Raw genomic sequence first — 16,755 nt, 5'->3', positions numbered from 1 at the left:
ACGAAGTGTAATCTGCACCCTTTACACCAGATTTTCAAAATATAAAACTTGGACACACCGGGGTTCTAACTGGTTCTTCGTCTTGCCTGGAATGTTCCACAATACATCTCCATGAAAACAAGCAGGCGGTGGACCCTGTATCAAAGAAGTCACATGTACAACCTAACGCACATTATTTGAGACACAAAAAGACGAGAAATAAAAAAAATTCTTTACCACAACTTTGTATCATAATTATCAGTATAATTTGTTTTAATAAACCCAACATTTTAATATTCTTTTTAAAGCAAAACTGTATCAAAACAGCAAATGAACACAAAGGAGGAACACAAAATAAATCTTTTTACAGTGCAGCAAAATAAATAAATATTACATCATTGTTCATTCATTCGTTGGCCTTCACACGGACAAGGGGAAATCGAATTAAGCAACATTCATTTAAAGATGCATTGCGTAACTTTTCTGGTGGAGAGTCCGTCATTTGCTTGTTTCTACGCATATGTCATTGCTCTGGAATGTTCCACAGTTTGACATTAAACAGCTCTACTTTACATTTATTAAATTACAGGTGGTTTTATTGCTCAAAAATACCTAGAAAAACAGGGATTCTGACTGTGAGTGGGGTCGCCTCTCCACAGATCTGACCTGTAACTTGATCTGGTTTGGTCTCCATGAAGATAGAAAGGTTTAATGCCATACTGTGAAACATTCCAGACAAAGCAGTAACATCTCCAGGAAGAAAAGCCTTTGACAAACCGTCCAACACAAAAGTTATGCAACGTTATGCTAAAATTATACTCACAAATTCGCAATGATTTGAATAAGAACTGCTGTTTTGAATTAAAATGTTTGAATATTAAACTTGTTAAAAAAAAATCAGTGTTAATGAGTCTTAACCCTTAGTGCAGCAAGTACCAAAATACATTATAATTAAGGTGAATAAAAAGGCATACTGTATCTTTAAACATGGAAAATCAATTATTATTTTTAGGTCAATGCTAAAACTGGGTATTGAAAAGACACATGCAGCCCACTTTATAATCGTATTTTCCTTATTTTGGTTTACAGAAACGTTTTTAATATGGCAGTATGAACAAAAAAAGGCGTAGGAGGAGTATTGAGTTAGTTATTACAATTATATTTTATGATGTCAAGGCAAACTAGTTTCCAAGGTGATAAATAGCCTACAAAATGTGTTTTCTTTGTAATTAAACTGTAAGCAAAATTTCACTTATTCTTACTTTTTTTTTTTTTTTAACCTCAATTGTAAGGCCTTAAAGAGGGGGTATTACACGTCTATGGGGTAACATATTTAGATCAACATGTTATCTTTTATTGTTTTAAAAATGCTACATCTGCTAAAAACACATATTAACATGTTTTACTTTTGTTTTAATCAGACCTCCTCCCTTTGCTCCCTGTGCTAAGTCACTCACAACACAAATTGTTGTGCATTCCACTAATGAAACTACTGCACATTGTGTCAGGTTTGTGAAGTTGTAGTGTATTGCTTTGTATGACGCTTTTGTATACAGTGGACCCTCGTTTATCGCGGGGTTACATTCTGAAAATAACTTGCGATAGGTGAAATCTGCGAAGTAGTCAATTTTATATTTTACAATTATTATATTGTTTTAAAGCTGTAAAACCCCTCACCACACACTGTATACACTTTTCTCACACAGGACAGTTTACCCTTTTTGCATCCTTCTTATTGCTGCTGTCGTTCTTATGTTATTTTCCTCCTTCTTTATGTAATGAACCCAAGATTCATTTATTCTGTAATGGAGCCCTACAGTGCAGATTCCTGCACGGGTCCATTTTTGGAGATTGCAACAGCACAGTACAAGACTGCACCTGCCCGTTAACCCAAGATTAAATGAAACTTTTGCGCTGCATACACCACGGACTAAACCTAGATTACACCAGGACTAACCCAGCCCTGATTCCAGAACTAAACCAGAACTGAACCAGGACTCACTGTCGGGACAGGTTTGGAGGTGACCACAGAAGAAAGGACCAACGCAGAGCTCCGCACCTCATGGTAAACGCGGCACTTGCCCGATCACGCAGCACTTCAGAATCACACTGGTAGAGATCGAACATTTATGTAAATTTGGCAGCTGAACACATTTTCTTCTGTACAGGAGACAGGGCACGGAGGAGATTGATTGACAATAGTCAATCCTGAGGCTATGCAGGGGGAGAAACACAATGTGTTCATACGCTGTTTAAAAAAAAAAAAAAAAAAAAAAAAAGCATGCAAAATTGCACTAAAAAAATCAGCAAAAGAGGGAGACCGTGAAAGGTGAACCGTGAAATAGCGAGGGACGACTGTATTTAAGGAGAAATGTCATGTAGGGAGCATGAAGGAGGCTTGTGGATGAAGTATTTGACAGAATCTTACAGCTAAACCTTAAGGAGGGTTTGAATAGGCCCTAGGAGAGGTCACTAAATTACTCAAACTTGCACGGATGACATTTAAAATCTCCTCAGGCATGTTTTTGATAAGCGAACATTATAACATGGTAGAAAGCTCCATAAAGTTGAATTTGCATAATACCCCCCTCTTTAATCTATGTATTTTTAAAAAAAAATCTGAAATTTCAACATTCGTAACAACATTCCTATGAGTAAAAACTTCCAGTGTTGATTCAAAAGAACTGGTGGAAAAAAAATATATATATATAAGTACACAAAACTTGAATTCCAGGAATTATTTCGGCATAAACTCACAGTAAACAACAACAAAAAATCTTGCAAGACGGAAGGTTTCAAAATAAAAGCTAGATTTTTTTTTTTTTTATATAGAGGAAGTTCCAAATGTTTCAAAGTAAAAAAGGCATAGTCTACATCCCACGTTTTAGTTGGGTTTAATACGTTCAGTCTCTCAGCATCTTCCACCAACAGCGATCCGGAGTTTTGATTTAATTTCCTCCTGTGTGGCGAGATGCCTTTCCCTTTATAGGTAATACTCATCTGTGCTGTCCACTGGCTGGTCTGCGTCTTCAAACGGGACTGAAGAGGTCTTTAAGAGTTATTTTAATACGAGCGTAGCCTCTGAGCCGTCCTTCTTCTTCAGGTAAAGTCCGTACGTGAGGTGGTGCTCTCTCCGTAAGAAGGCGTAGAAGTAATCTGACACCAGCAGAATCTAAGAAAAGAATAATGTTAATAGACAACATTTTAAATTACAATGAAAACAGGTAGTACAGGTGTCAGCCAGAAGCCCCCATGAGATACATAACATAATACATAACACTTCTATAGCACTTTTCATCACACTCAAAGACACTTCACTTAGATCAGGACAGACACAGACACAAACGCAAACCAGCGCAATCAGAGATATTAGCCTGGTCCCCCAAGAGGCATCGGTGGGGGCAGTTCGTCACCACAGAAGCATCTTATGAGGAGCCCAGACCATATTACATGATCGTTATATCCACAATGCAATGTGTGTAGCTGTACAGTGCAAACCGCAAACATGCAAACTCCACATAGAAAGGGAAGTCTAGGAATGGAGCTTCTTCTCTGAGGGGAGAGCTCCTACTGCTGCAGCAGGTTTATTAATTTAAACTGATCAGACATACTGTAAATATTATTGGCATCCAAATGAAAAAATACAAAAACATGCAAATATACTTCCATTTTGCCCTAAACTCAGAACCACAGAAGCACAAACTAAAACATCTGTGTCTCGTAGGTCAGAAAACATGTCCATCAAATTCACAGTGGAGCGTAGTCCTACACAAACCCGTGCACTGGTACTGGCCTTCGACGGCTTCGCTCCCATCAGCCTGCCCCAATAATGCAGGGCGCCTTCAGTATCTTGAAAGGTTCTATACATTCTGTCCTCTGATGTACTTTTGCTCCCCAGTCCCACGTCTCACCTGAGCCACGTTGAAGAGCAGTGTGATGGCGTAGTAGAAGTTGGAGTTGGCGCTGCCCGCGTAGATCCACAGATGCCACAGAACAGGGAACAGAGCGGAGCAGGCGATCAGCACACACGTGACCAGGAAGATGTTTCTCAGGACTGTGGAGAGGGCAGTGCATTTGATTACAAAACATAAGTACATTTTGTGCTCATGTTTGTTTGTACTCTTTAGATTACAGATTATTATGTCGCACTTTGGAATGTATAAAATAAAACCCAGACTTCTTTAAGTGAAACTGAGCCACTAGAATAAATATACTATTTATGTTCATTTTGAGTTTGAATTCGGATCAATCGACTTTGCCCTGACGAAGGCCATCTTGCTGGTCGAAATGCGTTGGTGTCCCTTCATGAAATAAAGGACTTTTAATATATTCAGTCAGTGTGCCTTGGATTTGTACCTTGCCCACGTTTACATTTTCCAGTAAGAGTAATTTTCTGTTTGAAGACTACTAATTTAACCCTCGTAGAGAACCTGTACTGCTATTTTTTTTAAACTTTTTTATGACCCAGTGAAACGCTCTACCTCTTTTTCTTTATCTACAGGATCAAATAATCTCAGGGTTCCCACAGTCATGGACATCCTGGAAAAGTCATGGAATTTTGTAATTTCAATGAAAGTTATGAAAAAGTCATGAAATTTTCATCTCTCTTTCACTCACCTGCATCGTTTTGTTAAGTTTTCATTAGGCTATTATGATTATTTTCAAACGTATGTGCCTTTTGTATAAAAGAGATGACAATAAATGCACTGACAGTATTTTGAAAGTTAAAAAACTATAATACCAAACCATAAGGGGAGTGGAAAGGGTTAACATTTCATATTTAGCCCTAAAAGTCTGATCAATTCTACACATGTAGGTGCTGTAAAGTCATGGAAAATTCACTTTAGGTCGTAGAAAAGTTTTGAAATTTTGTCAGTGATAAAGAGTACCCTGTTGTATAGACAGGTTGCAGATTGTAGATGTGATGTTGGAAGGCTAAAGATAATGTTACAATGTCTTATGAACATATTTTATTAACAATTTCTATCTGATCTGGTATATTATAAACAAAATTATAAAATTGTTATATTTACCCAACCATGAACCATCATCTTTAACACAGTAATGAACCCAGCATCCTCACTACTTTACTTTTTAAATATTTTGCCTTCCCATCGCCTCCATCTAAAGGTGAACTCCAGTTTGTGGTTAATGAATAAACAGTGAGTTATTTTTGTCCCTCACATCTGTGCAGGTGGCTCCAGAGCGGGAGGAGGGACAAGTACAGAGCCATGTCTCCCACTGTGGGGTACGATTTAAAGATGGACATCACGGCCAACTGCATGAACATCAGGAACACCGGGTGCTCCCTGGAAAAAAAAACATGCTTCAAATTAGACGATGCGACAGTGAGAACAAAAAAACAGTATGGTAATAAGAACCCATTGGCTCCCTCGTAATAACAATAATATCAAGATATGGCAACAAAATGATTAATGCTGCCAGCTTAGTTTTGAGAAATAAACTAAAAATAATGACCACAATACTGATACATCAAATTAAGAGTGAATTTGAATCAAAAGACAAATCCAGGTTTGTTTTTGAGGTGGTAACAACATTATAACATGGCTTAAAGCTCACAAGAGTCAGTTTTGTGTAATATAGGATCTTTAAAATAAGTGAAAAAATAACATAAGTACAGTTACATATAATTGGGGCTGTGCAAAAATATTAAACTATCGATATATCGTATAGTTTAATGTGATGATACAGTATCAATATCTTGGGCTGCTGTATCAATATATTGCCAAGAGTATTTTTTGGATTATTTTACTAAATTATTTTGTTACAGCGCGACAGTTTTGTTTATGCAACACATTTGACATTTTCACTGTTTTGATGATTAAAATGTTTGTGTTTCATATGAACTTTGCACAAGAAGTGGTTTAACAAAGACTTTTCACAGCCATGATTTAGCCTTTATTTTTTATTGAACCGTATCGAATCAATTTGAAATATATCAAATCATAAGCTCACTTTATCGAGATATGTATCGTATCGTGGCCTAGGTTTGGGGGTGGGGTGTAATGAAATGTGGGATTGTTTTTAATGACTATAAAGCACTTTGTGTTACATTTTTTGTATGAAAAGCGCTCTATAAGTATAGTTTGATTGATTGATTCATGTATCAAGATATGTATTGTACGGGCAACTTCTGAATGATACCCAGCCCTGGTAACAACAGTTAATACAAGAAAAACTGTCATAAAATAAAACTAAATAATACAATTAAAGGTGTACGATGTAACTTTTCTGAAAGAGGCTCAGTGGAACTATGTATTAAAGGTTCTATACTACACAATATTGACTCTTGTGAGCTTTAAGTCATGTTATAATGTAATGTGATGATACAGTATTGGTATCGTGGTCTGCTGTATCGATATATATCACCAAGAGTATGTTTTGGTGTATTTTACTACATTTTTTTGTAACATTTTCACTGTTTTGATGATTAAAATGTTTGTGTTTCATATTAATTTTGCATAAGAAGTGGTTTAACAAAGACTTTTAATATCACAACTATGATTTAGCCTTTATTTTTTATTGAACCGTATTGAATCGATTTGAAATATATCGTACTGAATCGTAAGCTCACTGTATTGAGATATGCATCGTATCGTGGCCCATGTATCGAGGTATGTATTGTATCGGCAACTTCTTAATGATACCCAGCCGTACATATAATATAATCAGCATCAAAGCTATAAATGGTGTTCGGAAGTATCTCCATAAAGACGTTGGCTCAGACGGTAGAAGCTGCGACGTTGACCTTGAGAAAGACATGTCACTCACTTTGTTTGCTCTGTATGAGCGGAACCACTTTAGACAGCGTTTTCCAGCATTTCACAAGAGATGCATTAAACCAGCACTAAACAAGAACTGGCTCCCTCCCAAAAAGCTCCTAACACTTTATCAAACTGCATACTGCCATCTGGTGGTCATGCTGAAGTGCTTCTCCATCCATACACCTTCAGCAAACAGATTCTTATCATCTGACTCAAAACTGCAGGAGAACCAAGCCAATATTCACTTGTTTCTAAAAGTGTGAGTAGAGTAGCCACAAATTGTACTTAAGTAAGACTAATGTTACTTCAAAATAATATCACTCAAAGTACAAAGTAGCAGTCTAAGAAATTACTCAAGTAAGAGCAAAAAGTTATTTTCGGTAGCAGCTGACTGGATGCAACATCTGATTTATAATTTGATGTTGATTTATTAATTTCATACTGTCAGCTAACTCTAGGTATCATTAAGAAGTTGTCGATATACCTTGATACATAGGTCAAAATACAGTGAGCTTTCGTTTTGATACGAGTTCGATAAACGTTATATTTCACACAGATTCAATACTGTTCACTGAAAAAAAGGCTAAATCATGATTGTGATACTAAAAGTTTACCAAGTTAATATGAAAAACACCAATTTTACTCATCAAAACAGTGAAAATGTGAACACTTTTGTAGCTCTTACACAAAATAATTTTATAAAATTTACCAAAAATTACTCTTGGTGATATATCAATACAGCAGCCCAAAATATCGATACTGTATCATCAAATTAAATGATACGATATATCAATATTTCAATATTTTTGCACACCCCTATTGTCTACATAAAGCTTTTGTCACCTGTAGTCTTACTCACAGTGGAACGAGGAACCAAAACTTTTACTTAAGTAAGAGTACTGTGACACTATATTATAAAATATATAATAAGTAGAAGTCTGCGGTAGGGCTGGGGATTATAGACAAAAACAGAGTCTATTTTTTTGCACATTCTGGATGATTACAAAGTCAAACAGGGGAAGAGCTTTACATTTTCATTCTTATCATATGTTTTTATTTAAGAAATTGTAAATCACATTCAGTTACATTTGAGTAGACGTTTAATAGTAATTGCACAATACCCCTGCTTTGACAATAAAAGTCAGAGGTAAACTTGTTTCATAATAATAATCCTCGATTTTATGATTTTGCATTTTCTTTATCTAAATCCAAATTAATCAAATTGATCTGATTGATTGCCCAGCCCTAATCTTCAGTCTGAAAACTTCTTTAAAAAGTAAATGTACCTGAGTAAATGTAACCAACACACCTCCTGTATATTGTTATTTGCCCTCTGATTTTGTCGGCTGTCTCAGTGTTTAGGGTGATGTGTGTATTATTGTCACATGACTTACTTGAGTTTGATGGAGAGAGGAATGGTGTAGAAAAACACGTTGATCTGAAAGACGCAGAGGAAGAACAGCCTGAAGTGTTCAAACATCTCAGCGAAGAAATACCAGAAGAGGCCAATGTTTGGAGTCAGGTCTGGGACAGATAAACTGTGGAGGAGAGAGAGAGGAAAGGAGTGAAATACTAGTCAGATGTTTCCCAATTAGACCTTTTCTGTGAGTGATTTTGTGAGTGAGCGGGTACTTCTATTAACTCCAAACACATAATATAATTAGATCACCATGTTACTTTTTACTGCTTGAAAAATGCTATATCTCCCCGAAAACAGCATTAACACAGACATTTTTTTGACCTCATTAGTCTACCCTCCCTTTGCTCACTGCGTTAAGTCACTCCCCCTTCAGAGCGCCATCACAAAACAATCCCTGGGCGTGCTGCTAATGAAGCTACTGCACATCACATCAGGTTTGTGAAGTTTTAGTGTAAAGTTTTGTATCACGTTTTTGTGGGAGCATGGATAACAGAGGCCCAGGAGAGATCGCTAAATTACTCAAACATGCATGGATGACATCTAAAATCTCCTCAGGCATGTTTTTGATGAGGGAGCAGTGTTATAACATCATAGAAAGCTCCAAAAAAAATGTGTACAATTCTAATTTCCATAGCAAGAGAAGGATGTAAATTAGAAAATCACAAGTTTTTCTTCTTGACTTAAGTAAACTAATGTTTTTCTATTTCGTTCTGCTTAGGCATAAGTGTTCTCCTTTGTGTTGATGTAAATTAAAGAAGCACAATATAACTTTTCTGAAGGAGGCGAGAGCTCTTGTCTCTATGGTGACTGACAAGACAGATGTAAATACTGTGAAACATTTCAGCCAATAATATTTTCAGACAGGCCAGGCACCCCATTTGAAAAGTGCAAATACTGGAAAAAAGTGAAAGCCAAGATTTTAGATGTAGAACTGAATGTAAAAAAATGTAGAAAGTAGTTTGAGCCTTTTTAAAACTGAGCTTACATGAATCCGTAGACAGAGGGAATGTAGTCCCAGGAGCCGAGCAGGAAGAAGGAGAGGCAGACGATGACGAACAGACTGCCCAGATAAATGAAGAGGTACTGAACCACGAACCACCAAAAACTGCCCCAGCGGTAGTTCACTGGGATATACAGCCGCTGGGGAAGGACAGAAGACCATCAGAGAAGACACAGTTAGAGATGCACTGACACAGTTTTTGCAGATTCAATACCAATGTCGATAATGTGGCTTTAAATACGTGCCGATACCCAATATCCACAGATACAAGTGGAGGGACTGCATAAGGTAAAAATTATCCAAATTTGTTTTGTAACTAATGAACAGCTTTGCAAAAATACACGTTTAATATTATGAGATGACTTAGCCAAACATTGACCAGAAAATCATCTTACTACACCAAAATCTCGAAAGCCAATAGTCGATTCACCAAAATGTTCTACTTCGGCACCAATATCTTGTACCAGTTTTGTATCAGTGCATCCCTAGTCAGAAAAAAATATAATAAATCCATATTGTTGTTTTGGAGAGACCTATTAGAAAATATCAAGCTTATTTTTAAGGAAAAAGAACAAATCTGCAGTGTAATCTTTCAAATAACAGCCCATTGTCATACAAAAACCTAAACCATAATGTTTATAGACTCGTTTTAGTGCATTTCTGAATAAATTTGCTTATCAGACTCGTGTGGCTGATAACCAGTATTTACAAAGATCAATATCAACACATTCAAATTCAAGCAAGGCTCATAAAGAAGCAAAGTTGTTCACAAATGAACTTTTCACATTGGTAAAAATAATAATATAATAGATTTTCAGTCTCAGTACAGTTATTTTTCCATTAAAACAGAAACAATCCCATGAAAAATACTGGACCGTTCAATCAGGGACTTTTTTGATTCCAACAAATTCCCCAGAATCTCGATAACAGTAATGGCACTGTTAATGGTACTTTGTACATATTGTCCATCCTCAGAAATTGCACTAGAAAAACAACACAGTGAAGAGTCTTTCTCAAAGCCTGTCAAAATAAGCATATGTAATAGCTATTGATATCAAAATTCCCTTTATTTACGATATAACAGTTTATTCCTTCCATACCTAAACTATTGTGTTGAAATATGGGGGGATACTTATAAATCAAATATTAATAAAATGTTTCTACTCCAAAAGAAGGTCATCATGCAAATTACTATGCACCAACAAATCCTCTTTTTATGAAGCTGAAAGTACTTAAATTTTTGTTATCTTGTTGACCTGTGTACAGTTGTAGTGATGTACAAGGCCAATAATCATCTGCTTCCTCCTTGTTTACAGGAGCTATTTGAGCAGAGAGTCAGTATAACCTTAGAGGAAGAGGTATCTTTAAAAAACTGAAGATATGAACTAAGAAAAAAGTGATTGTATATCTGTTAGAGGGGTTAGTATATGGAATAACCTGAGTTTAACACTGTAAAAGCCTTTAAAAAAAAGAGTATAAGGCATTATGCTAAAGACATAAAGCTCTGGAATGAATGAATTATGCATAAAATTTAGTTTGTTTTAATGTATATTTTGTCTCTTACATATACAGTAAGTCGGAAGTGAAGTGAAGTGATTGTAAAAGTTAACCAGCTGATTATGCGCTGTTTTTTTCTTGGAATTTTGTCATTGTTTAATAGAGTTAAGCATATAAGTATTTTTTACTTCAGCCTAAACCCTTTAGGTCTTGGGGTTGTAGTCAATTTTTTGTTTTGTTTTGTTTTGTAGTGCTGCAAAATGACCGAATAAATTACTACTAGATTAACTGTTTATGGACAAACTGGAACAATATAAGTCTTCATAATTATGATACCATAACATTGTATGCAAACAAAACACAGAGGAGCCTACCTGCATGATGTAGAGCATGGCTGGGGCACAGAGGGTGATGGGGTACATGGACTGATATGTGGCCAGGGCGAGAAATATGGCACTCAACATGATATTTTCTGTTCAACAAAAAAATTTGAATTAGACTGAGAATGTTTAATGTAAAGGTGTATTGTGTAACTTTCCTGCTGGAGGGCCTGTCATCTGAGTTTTTCCCCATGGAGACTTTATTGGTTTGCCAGAAATATTCCACTCAATTTCATTTCTCTCCAACGACTAGGTCAGGAGTCGGAATACACTAGACAGTTTGCAAGAAACCCGGAAGTTGTAGACTGCGCATCGGCCAATCAGCGAAGAGCCATACATTCTGTGTTGTCAACGATTCCCAAGATCAAGGATTTCAAGCCGGAACAAAGAGAATGTTTGTCGAAATGTATCAAGGGGAAAGATGTTATTGACCATCTTCCTACGGGATTTGGTGCATTACATACGTCACGATCAAACTGCAGCGATTGGTTAAATAAAAAAAAGTACACGCTTTCTACGAAATGAAACCGGCTGATGAATCATGCTAGAAATGTTCCACAGTACAGCATTAATGTATTTCTATAGATCTGACCTGACACTTGGCTTGGTGGTGTCACTTTTTTGTTTTCATTGAGATAGATACGTTTAAAGCAATACCGTGGAGCATTCTAGACAAAGAAATAACATCTCCATGGAGACGAGGAGGTAACAGACCCTCCACCAGAAAAGTTACACAGTGTATCTTTAAATATTTGTATATACAATTCTGAAATGTAACTATACTTTTAATAGTGCAGAGGAAGAAGAGTCCCAGAACGGCGTTGTTGAGTCCACACGTGGATTTGGCGACACAGGACAAAATGGTGAAGGGGTTCAACATGTAACTGCAGACAGACAATAACAAAGAAATCATTAGGTATTTTTCAGATGATCAGGAAGTGTGCAGTTAGCATGCTGGTTGTTATTAGCATTACAGTGATGGGAAACCTCTGAAAGTCGTGAAAAGCGCTCAAAAATCCATTGCGGTGAATAATTACAACGCCCTGAATGCATAAGGTAAAGCGAGGAGCAACTGTGGATCACTGCAAACTTTTCTTTTTTTAGTTCTTTTTTTTTAACATTTTTAAGAAAGGAAAAATCAGGAAAGTCCAGGTAAAGGCTGATACTTACAACATGGCGACCTTGAGGGGGATATAATACATTTGTGTGGGGCTCCGGACCAGCTCCAGACAGTCCATGGGGTAACGGTCTGCCTCCAGCTCAAACCTTTGCTTTTTCAACTAAAGACAGGATTAGTTCTATTAGTAATAAACCATTATCGCATTAATGTTCTTGGCTTGCTCATATTACACAACACAGTATACACAAAATTGACTGTTGTGAGTCTTCATCCATATTAGAACGCCTCAAAAACATACTTGTACAGAATGTAGCCCTTACTGGAAAATGTAAAAGTGGGCAAGGTACAAACCCGAGGCACACTGACTGAATATATTACATGGAGGGACGTGTCTCGACCAGCAAGATGGTCTTCGTCAGGGCACTTTGAGATTTTTCAGTAAGGGCTACATTCTGTCAAGATTTCAAGTTCAACCCTCGTAGAGCACCTGTACTGCTACTTTTGACTTTTTTATGACCTAATGAAGCGCTCTACCTCTTCTCTTCATCTGATACCTGTAATTATGTTTTGTTTCATTCACACATGCTTTGAGTAACACTTCATTATTATTAGTCTGTCTACATCTCCAAAACTCAAAATCTCCTGTTCCACACTGTGATGTAATGAAGAGGTAGTTTTCAAGTCAACAAGTTTTTATCTTTAGCTCAGTAAAGACAGGAAATTCCAGAGTAGGGGTGTGCAAAAATACTGAAATATCGATATATTGTATCGCTTAATTTGATAATACAGTATCGATATTGTGGGCTGCTGTATCGATATACCGCCAAGAATATTTTTTGGTATATTTTACTCAATTATTTTGTTACAGTGCTACAGTTTTGTTGCTTGTTCAGTGGAAGGAAACTCGTTTATGCAACACATTTGACATTTTCACAGTTTTGATGATTAAAATGGCTGTATTTCATATTAACTTTGCACAAGAAGTGGTTTAACAAACACTTTTAGCCATAATTTAGCATTTATTTTTACTGAACCGTATCGAATCAATTTGAAATGTATCAAATCAAAAGTGCACTGTATCAGGATATGTATCGTACCGTTGCCTATGTATCGAGGTATGTATTGTATTGGCAACTTTTTAGTGATACCCAGCCCTGTTCCAGAGCTAAAATTATCCAAATGATTCGAGTGTAGATGTATGGAGTTTAACGTCACAAGGTGGAGCAGTGTTTTCCATTTGAGAGAAGAACTCAGGCTAAATATGCAGGATTTGTGTGTTAAACATTTGAATGAAACAAAATAACTCTAGGTATGTTTGTGATGAGGAAAAACATTATAACATAGATCAGAAAACAGCGTAATACAGGCCCTTAAAATGAAATGATACAATGGAATAGCAGTTCTTTTATGTTCAGGGTTTGCCCCCTTTTGTATTTTTAGGTTGATTTTGGTACAATTTACATAATATCCTACTGATTCATTTCTACTACACTGATATCTACACTCACATTACTGCACCAATGAAAGTCATTTTTGCAATTATTTTTTTTTTCTTACCACTTGCGTGTTGTAATCCTTGACTGCCAGATACAGAGCCACCGCAGTGATGACATCTGCTAACTGTAGGGGGAAATAGAAAATAAAATCAACAAAAATCACAAAGGAATGCATTTAAATCTTTCACTGTTAGGAGTTAGGATTCTCCACTTACCATAAATGTTATCTCAGCATAGTCCACGACAAAATGAAATAAGTATATGATGAGAGGAGTCTGGAGAAACAATTCATTATTATTATTTTTTTTGTACTGGCATAGATGAAAATGCACAACTATTCTAGATCAAATCATAACATTTGTTTTACTATCTGCACCACTGCAAAATGATTGGTTCAGCTGCATGATAAATTGAACTGAAAAGTAAAGTTATGATGCTTTCAAGGCTGCTTTACCTCGTGGAAAACATCTCCAGAGTACGGTGAGACTCCCAGGTCGAGCAAAGCCAGACCCTCTATAACTGGAACAAAGAAGATAGAAGATGATAACTTTAAAAACAGTTGTAGTTCTAAACAGTATCAGCTCTATCAAATGTGGATAATAGACATCTAGTGTAATAATAATAATGTATTTTATTTATATAGAGCTTTTCTAAACCCTCAACATGCTGCACAAAGAATACAATTTAAAAAGTACATATTTAAAATCGATGTACTGCAATGGAACAAAATATAGGCATGACTGAAAGCAGGATAGACACTGAAAGTGGTTCTAAATAGATGGGTTATGAACAGTTTCTTGAAAGGAGAGGGTTCAGTACAGTCACGGACTTGCTGAGGCAGTGAGTTCCAGAGGGTGGGGGTGGCAAAGGAGATCTCCCCAGGTTCAGAGTTTGGTCCTACAGGGGAGGGAGAGGAGGTTGGATGGACTGTGGGGGTGTAGAAGGTTGGAGAAGTAAGACGGGGTCTGGTCGTGGAGGGCTTTGAAGTGGATTTGCTGAGGGATGGGAAGCCACTTGAGGTTCTGGAGGACAGGGCTGATGTGTTCGTGGGACTGTGTATGTGAGGAGGCGGGCAGCAGAGTTTTGAAAATGCTGTAGTCTATTGAGAGTTTTTGAGGATGTGCTGTAGAGAAACGTATTACAGTAGTTGATTTTGGATGTGACAAAAGCAGGGATTAAGATTTCAGCAGCAAAGAACGTGAGAGATAGACGGAAGCAAGCAAACCAGATTTTATTTATAATAGAGCTGAATGATTTTGGATTTTATTTTCATAATAGGAAATTTTTTTACAGTACAAGATTCACATGTATTTCTGAACATGTTTGTACACTTCTAAACTACAGGGCTAGATCTAGAATAAGACAGGATATTTTGACATTTGTGGAAGAAATTATGGTACTTCAGAAATGGCAGTTTTGTTATTTGCTAATTGTGTTAACTCAAATTGCGATTTCGATTTGATTATGATTAATATTGCAGCCCTAATTAAGATTTAATTTCTATTCAATTACCAGAAAATCAAAACTTGGAGTACAGACACTTTTCTCATCAACAAAGGCAAGGCAAAAGTATCAAAAACATTACATTCATTAAACATATTAGATCTATAATTACTCAATAGATTAATAGAAGTAATAATGTGGATATAATCATTAAACAAATCATCATTTGTGATTATAGAATTTTCCATAATGTAGCTGCCCTGATTTGTTATAACAAGTTCAGTAATGGAAAGGCAAACAACACTGCCAACAAAAGTGTAACACTGCAATACAAACAAAAGCACAATATAAAAGCAAGAGATATCAGAATCCAAATAAAGTTACAGTTTGAACGCCCACAATTACAAATCACAAAGTCTGGAATTATTTAAGTAATATAATTTCTTCTACAAAGAAAAAAACATTGTGTTTAATCATGAAAAGCTGCTAACTGTAGATAACATCTCTTGTATTAGCTCAGCGAATCAGATTCCAGGACTCTCAAATATTAATGAGTTTAATATGTGGACTTTAAAGTGAATTCTACAATTAAAACAACAATCTCAATCACAGTCTACTCTGAATACAGATTTACACTAGAGGGCTGTGCTTCCTGTTACAGAGGTCTGATAAACTATTCATGAGGCAATGAGGTGGTTACAGGCTCTCAAGATGAGAAACACAAGGGACTTTATTCATCCATCTCCTTGCATTTATTCTAATTAGAGCTCTTAGAATAATGTAGAAACTTGAAGCTTAAGACTGGGTATCTCCTGGGTAATTTTGAACAAGTGTACTTATATTTTTGAACATGCATGGTGTTTTCTGAGCAGTCATTTTGTTTTCTATTTCCTCCATTGCATCTTGTCAGTGCAGCCTACTGTGGTTTTTCATTAAAAGGGGCAATAAATGCACAAATGTAATGCTAAATGCTTAAAGAACAAACAAAATCTAAGAGTATATGACTTAAAAATAGCGTCATGCTTTTATTGCAATGAACTGTCAAACACAGATTGCACATTGCTCATTGTCACTAAACCGGTTTTCCATTCACTTCCATGCAGAGCGGACGGGGAGCGAGCATCACACCGGCGTTTGGGACCCAAAATCGAGCTGATCTAACCTTGAAAAGCCGCTTACCTCTCTTCCAGGCGGTCAGGGGAGACACGACCTCCACCCTCTCTGCGATTATATCCGCTAAACTGGATCTAAAGAGAAATAAACGGATAGAAACCCCTACAATCAGCAGCAGAAACAAGGGAGCCGCCATCTTCACAAGGAAGCGCTCGCCCTGCGCAAAGTACGATGGGAAATTGAGTTATTTGTGAATAAATTACTTTGTTTACATATTTGTTGCGCAATGACATACATAATAACAGATATTTGGGTATTTTCTGTATTTGTATTAACTTTTATACATATAGCGAACAGAAAAAAAAGACAAAGCAATAAACAAATAAAATACGTCATTTTATATTTTCAGTATATAAATATATATTTAACAGTATAAGAAATAATGCATAAAATAAATTAATTTATATTTAAAACTTTATTTTTTTTATGTATTTGAAAATTCAAATGCAATATAAATTATGT

General features: G+C 36.3%; 1 protein-coding gene across 1 annotated transcript; it reads right to left on the bottom strand.

Annotated features, from left to right (window-relative positions):
• Positions 1-222: 222 nt before the first annotated feature.
• On the bottom strand, positions 223-16,442 carry pigu (phosphatidylinositol glycan anchor biosynthesis, class U). The gene is made up of 12 exons (XM_020920772.2): positions 16,300-16,442; positions 14,132-14,196; positions 13,893-13,952; positions 13,739-13,801; positions 12,232-12,341; positions 11,845-11,945; positions 11,056-11,153; positions 9,170-9,324; positions 8,159-8,302; positions 5,164-5,288; positions 3,891-4,033; positions 223-3,151 (listed from the first exon to the last, which is right to left on the bottom strand). Exons 1-12 carry the CDS (start codon positions 16,427-16,429, stop codon positions 3,038-3,040), a joined length of 1,308 nt encoding a protein of 435 aa, XP_020776431.1. The 5' UTR covers positions 16,430-16,442; the 3' UTR covers positions 223-3,037.
• Between the last annotated feature and the right edge of the window lie 313 nt (positions 16,443-16,755).

This window comes from Boleophthalmus pectinirostris, unplaced genomic scaffold (genome assembly GCF_026225935.1).
Source record: "Boleophthalmus pectinirostris isolate CB_2022bp ecotype Guang Dong unplaced genomic scaffold, ASM2622593v1 HiC_scaffold_3, whole genome shotgun sequence".
NCBI classification, from domain to species: Eukaryota; Metazoa; Chordata; class Actinopteri; order Gobiiformes; family Gobiidae; genus Boleophthalmus; species Boleophthalmus pectinirostris.
Note: the sequence above shows the minus strand (reverse complement) of the source record. Positions and strands in the feature narration are given on the sequence as shown.